This window comes from Sapajus apella, unplaced genomic scaffold, assembly GCF_009761245.1.
Source record: "Sapajus apella isolate SASKATOON/1434 unplaced genomic scaffold, GSC_monkey_1.0 scaffold4823, whole genome shotgun sequence".
In the NCBI taxonomy this organism is placed as follows: domain Eukaryota; kingdom Metazoa; phylum Chordata; class Mammalia; order Primates; family Cebidae; genus Sapajus; species Sapajus apella.
In genome coordinates, this window is record NW_022441747.1 from 1 (window position 1) to 5154 (window position 5154).

Here is a 5154-nt window from a genome sequence, read left to right on the forward strand (position 1 = left end):
GAGAAGGGGCTGTGGGTATGGGGGTACCAGGGCCTCCACGCCCCCCCACAGGGCCTCTGGGAGCCAAACCCTCTGTCCCCTGCCAGGGTCTCTCCAAACTGCAGGAGTTGGTGCGGTACCACGTCTATAACCACGGCCAGGTGCGAGGCCTGTCTCTGGGGGGTGCCCAGCTTGCACCCAGTGGGGCTGCATCTCTTCCCCTCCCCTCCCCTCCCCTCCCTCCTCTCCCCTTCCCATCTGTTCTGCTGTAGCACAGAGCAGAGCCTAGGGACCAAGGGGGTGGCTGTGAGCCTCCTGGACAGGACCGGGTATGGCCCCAAGGTGTGGCCAGAGGCCAGCCTAATGCCACAGTCTCCCTCACCCCAGCTGACCGTTGAGAAGCTCATCTCCAAGGGCCGGATCCTCACCATGGCCAACCAGGTCCTGGCCATGAACATCTCTGAGGAGGTGAGGCGCACGGACACCTGGGTGGATGGTGGGGCTGGCGGTGACCAGCTGCCCACTTGGCCTCTCAGCCCTGTGTGCTCCAAGCCCTGTGGTAGGCAGGACAGTGCTGGGCCCTGGTGGGGTCATGGGGAAGGAAGGAGGCAGGGATCAAATTCCTCTGCCGCGGCCCAATGGGGGTTAAGGGGGAGGACTCCAAAGAGGAGCATGGGACACACGGTAGGGCTCCCTGTGGCAGAAGCCATGTAGGTAAGGTTCCCGGGGCTGGAGGAGTGTCGTTGGCCAGAGCTGAGGGAGAGGTGGCTGGCACAGTGGGCGGGGCCTTCAGCATCTCACTGAGCTGCCTGCTCTAACTGGGCTGCAGGGGTGGAGGTGGGCAGCCCCACTCGGTTGAGGTCAGCTGGGCTGGGGGTTGGCGCCATGGGTCTCTGCCACAGGGCCGCATCCTGCTGGGACCTGAGGGGGTCCCGCTGCAGAGGGTGGACCTGCTGGCCTCCAATGGTGTGATCCACATGCTGGATGGCATCCTGCTGCCCCCGACCATCCTGCCCATCCTGCCCAAGCACTGCAGCGAGGAGCAGCACAAGATCGTGGTGGTGAGCCTCGCCTGCACAGCCAGAGCCCTGCTCACTAACTCCTCCCACCCCTCCTGCCCCGCCCAGCGCTGCAGCAGCTGATCCTCTTCCCAGGGAGAGGCTCCAAGTCAGGGCTGGGCTAACGCCAGTTCTGAGGCACTGCTGGCAGACTCCCAGGGGCCCACCTGTGCTTCCCCCACACTCACCCTCACCCTCACACTCACTGGGACTATGATTCCACCTTTGAGATAATTTTTTTTTTGAGGGAGGGTCTTGCTCTGTTGCCCAGGCTGGAGTGCAGTGGCACAAGCCCAACTCACTGCAATCTCAGAATCCTGGTTCAAGAGATTCTCCTACCTCCGCCTCCTGAGTAGCTGGGACTGCAGCGTCCACCACCACGCCTGGCTAATTTTTGTATTTTTAGTAGAGATGTGGTTTCACCATGTTGGCCAGGCTGGTCTCAAACTCCTGACCTCAGGTGGTCTGCCTACCTCGGCCTCCCAAAGTGCTGGGATTACAGGCGTGAGCCACTGCGCCCCGCTGAGATAACTCTTGCATCCTCCACCGCTCTGTTCCCTTTCACTCGCTCTGTGCCTGCCTCTGGTCTCTGTTGTTTTCCAGAGATGCTAGCTCTCCCCAGCTCAGGGCCCTGCCCCTGCTCTCCCCTGCTCTCCCTTGCCTGAAACGCCAGCCCTGGGATTCCTGTGGTTTACTCTTCTCATCCCCTAATTCCCATTCAATGTTCCCTTCTCTGGGTTTGCCAAGTAAATAATGACTAACCCCTCTCCCCATCCTGCCCCTGCCCTGCCCAGGGCTCCTGTGTGGACTGCCAAGCCCTGAACACTAGCACGTGCCCCCTCAACAGTGTGAAGCTGGTGAGCACCCCTTGGCCCAGCCCTCAGGGCCTCCTGACTGCCTGTCGAGGTTTCTGCCCTGGGTCAAGGGGGTGGGTGGGAGAAGCAGAGGCTGGGGGACGAGACCAGACCTGGAGGCTCAGTGCTGCCCAGCCCCACTGGTCTAAGTGGGAGCTCTGGACCCAGGGAGCAGAGGACCCTTGACCAGGGCTGCCTAGCAAAGGGGCTGGCCCAGGAGCCACAGCTGCTGACTGGCTTTGCACGGCCCACCTAGGACATCTTACCCAAGGAGTGTGTCTACATCCATGACCCAGCTGGGCTCAATGTGCTAAAGAAGGGCTGTGCCAGCTACTGCAACCAAACCATCATGGTGAGCCTGAGCCCGGGTGCCCGCTCCATGGTCACCTTGGCACCTGCTGCTCCTCAGGGGCCCCCAAGCTGGGGCTGGATGGGTGACTGCAGCCTAACAGTGGAAAAGGGGGGCCCAGAGAAACCTCATCCACTCCCTCGCTCTGGAGATGGTGTCAGGGAGCAGAGGCAGCCTGGGCAGGGAGGGCACGGCCCCAGATGGCCTCTTGGACTTGCTCTCTCTTCCAGAAACAAGGCTGCTGCAAAGGTTTCTTCGGGCCTGACTGCACGCAGTGTCCTGGGGGCTTCTCCAGCCCCTGCTACGGCAAGGGCAACGTGAGTCCCATCCTCTCCTGGGGTGAGGAATGGGGAAGGCAGGGACGCCTTCACAAGTTGGCCATTGACTGGCTGTGTGTCTGGGTCAAGCCTGCCACGCTCTGGCCTTGGGGTCCTCACATCTAGGCATTGGAAAGTTGAATCAAATTATTTCTATTTTAATTAAAAATAATTAGAGAGGCTCCTCTGAAACATGGGCATAAAAGAAAAACTAAATAATAATAATAATAGTAATTAGAGGGGCTCACCCGTGTAATCCCAGCACTTTGGGAGGCCAAGGTGGGTGGATCACTTGAGGTCAGAAGTTCAAGACCAGCCTGGCCAACATGGCAAAACCCTATCTCTACTAATACAAAAATTAGCCTGGTGTTATGACACAGCTACTTGGGAGGCTGACGCAGGAGACTCACTTGAAGCCAGGAGGTGGAGGTTGCAGTGAGCTGAGATTGCCCCACTATACTCCATCCTAGGCAACAGAGTGAGAGTCCATCTCAAGTAATAATAATAATAATAATTAGATAGATTTTTTTGGCAAAAAAATTTAGCTTTATTTCCAAAAAGCTACTTGGCAGTAGTTTCCTTTTGTGTTCTGTTTTTATCACTTTGTAATATCAGGGTTGCTTTAGCACCTGGCTATAGAAGAACACAGGAGTTATGTGTTTCTGGATTGAGCAAATGTCACTCATAAAGCCTCCAGGGCAAGGTGCCTTTTAGGGGCTAGGTCTTTGGCAGCATCAGTGATTTTGAAGAGCGCTTCCAGGATGAGTTCTCATGCGGAGCGTCAGAGCCAGCTCATGAAAGGAGGGAGTGTTGGGAGAGGGAATGTAGAGAGTCCCTTCCCCATGACTAATCCTGCCTCCTGCTCACTCTCTAGTGCAGTGATGGGATCCAGGGCAACGGGGCCTGCCTCTGCTTCCCAGACTACAAGGGCATTGCCTGCCACATCTGCTCCAACCCAAACAAGCATGGAGATCAGTGCCAGGAAGGTGGGTTGTCCTGGCCCAAGCCACCTCCTAGGGAGAAAAAAGGTCTGCTTGAAAATGGGTCTGGGGGCTCCCAAGAAGGGAAATGAGGTCCCAGGAGGAGGAATGAAGGCCAGGGGGAATAGAAGAAGATTTGAGAACAGAAGGAGATGCTGTCCCCTTCACCCATTCCAGGAAGGGAATTGTGGCTTAGAGTATGCAGGACTTAGGTCAGACACACTGAAGAACTTCCTGATGGTGGTGTTGGGATCAAGGCAACTAGAATGGGGTGACTGAAAGCTCAGAATGCTCCCCTCACATTTCATCTGCCTATCGAGTCTGAGAAAACCTCTGATTTTTCGACCCTGAAGTCCAATCTGTACTGGCTGCCCTACTCCCTGTACCCCCCAAGCCCGTCCAGCCAGCCCTGCCTCCTGCTCCTCAGCTGCCCTGCTCCCATCTTCTACCTACAGACTGCGGCTGTGTCCATGGTCTCTGCGACAACCGTCCAGGCAGTGGGGGGGTGTGCCAGCAGGGCACGTGTGCCCCTGGCTTCAGTGGCCACTTCTGCAATGAGACCGTGAGGTACTGCGGGCCCATAGAGATGGCCGTGCACTGCCACCTGCATGCCCACTGTGTCACCCAGGGGGGCTTTGCCAGGTGAGAACTCACACCTTCTCTCTGCCCCACCCGTGACCTTTCACACCTGTCTGCAGGCTCTAGCCTCCTCCTGAGGCTCACTGGAGGCCCCTCCTTCGCCCACCCCCAGGTGTCGCTGTCTTGATGGCTTTGAGGGCAATGGCTTCTCCTGCACACCCAGCAACCCCTGCTCCCACCCGGACCGTGGTGGCTGCTCAGAGAATGTCAGTCCCCTTGCTCCTTCCCTGAAGTTCTGACTCAGAGGCAGGAGGTGGGATGCCCTGGCCCTCTGGCTACGTCCCTATATCCCTGAATTATTTATCCTTGGCTCTCACAGGCTGAGTGTGTCCCTGGGGCCCGGGGCACCCACAACTGCACATGCCACAAAGGCTGGAGTGGGGACGGCCACGTCTGTGTGGCTATTGACGAGTGTGAGCTGGACACGAGAGGTGGCTGCCACGCCGACGCCCTCTGCAGCTATGTGGGCCCTGGACAGGTGAGGTGCAGCAGAGAGGGGGTGGGGGCCTTGGTTCTGGGGGAGTCTCTCCCTGCCCCATTGACTCCTGGAACGCGGAATCAGGTGCTCAGGGTCTGGAACCTCAGGTGCAGATGGGAACCCAGTGCTGACATGCTGAGTAGTAGCAGCTGGGGTTCGCTTCTTCCTCCATCCACTCGTTGCTTTCCCAGGTGTTATCAGGCAAGTGTCCCGTGCCAGCCCCTATTCTAGAGGTAGGGAATGCGATACTGAGCAAAGCAGGACGAGCTCCCTGCCCGTGGGAGTGACCTCCCCAAAACTTTAGCCTCATGGAAATCCAGCCCTGGAGCTTTGCAGTGTCTGAATCTAGTTACGGGAGCTCAGAACCTGGAGCCTTCCATGCAGAGCATTTCAGGACTGGTGAGTCTGCATTTGAACAGGCATTGAAGACTGTCTAATGAGTCAGCTAGGAGGCCAGGCCTGGCTGGTCAGGGTCAGCCTCCGCATATGGCCCAGGCCTG

The 5154-nt window shown here is 57.9% G+C and overlaps 1 protein-coding gene across 3 annotated transcripts; it reads left to right on the plus strand.

The window, feature by feature from the left end:
* The first annotated feature begins 6 nt into the window (after positions 1-6).
* On the plus strand, positions 7-5148 carry LOC116547805 (stabilin-1-like). 3 transcript variants are annotated; one of them, XM_032273615.1, is made up of 10 exons: positions 7-140; positions 367-447; positions 882-1040; positions 1832-1894; positions 2148-2243; positions 2471-2557; positions 3432-3543; positions 3993-4179; positions 4289-4382; positions 4496-5148. In XM_032273615.1, exons 1-10 carry the CDS (start codon positions 18-20, stop codon positions 4883-4885), a joined length of 1392 nt encoding a protein of 463 aa, XP_032129506.1. In that variant the 5' UTR covers positions 7-17; the 3' UTR covers positions 4886-5148. The 3 variants fall into 3 exon arrangements, 2 of the variants coding, with proteins under 2 accessions (XP_032129506.1, XP_032129507.1); XR_004267185.1 differs by lacking the exon at positions 3993-4179 and having other exon boundaries at positions 4236-4382; positions 4496-4588; XM_032273616.1 differs by lacking the exons at positions 4289-4382; positions 4496-5148 and having other exon boundaries at positions 3965-4178.
* Positions 5149-5154: the final 6 nt, after the last annotated feature.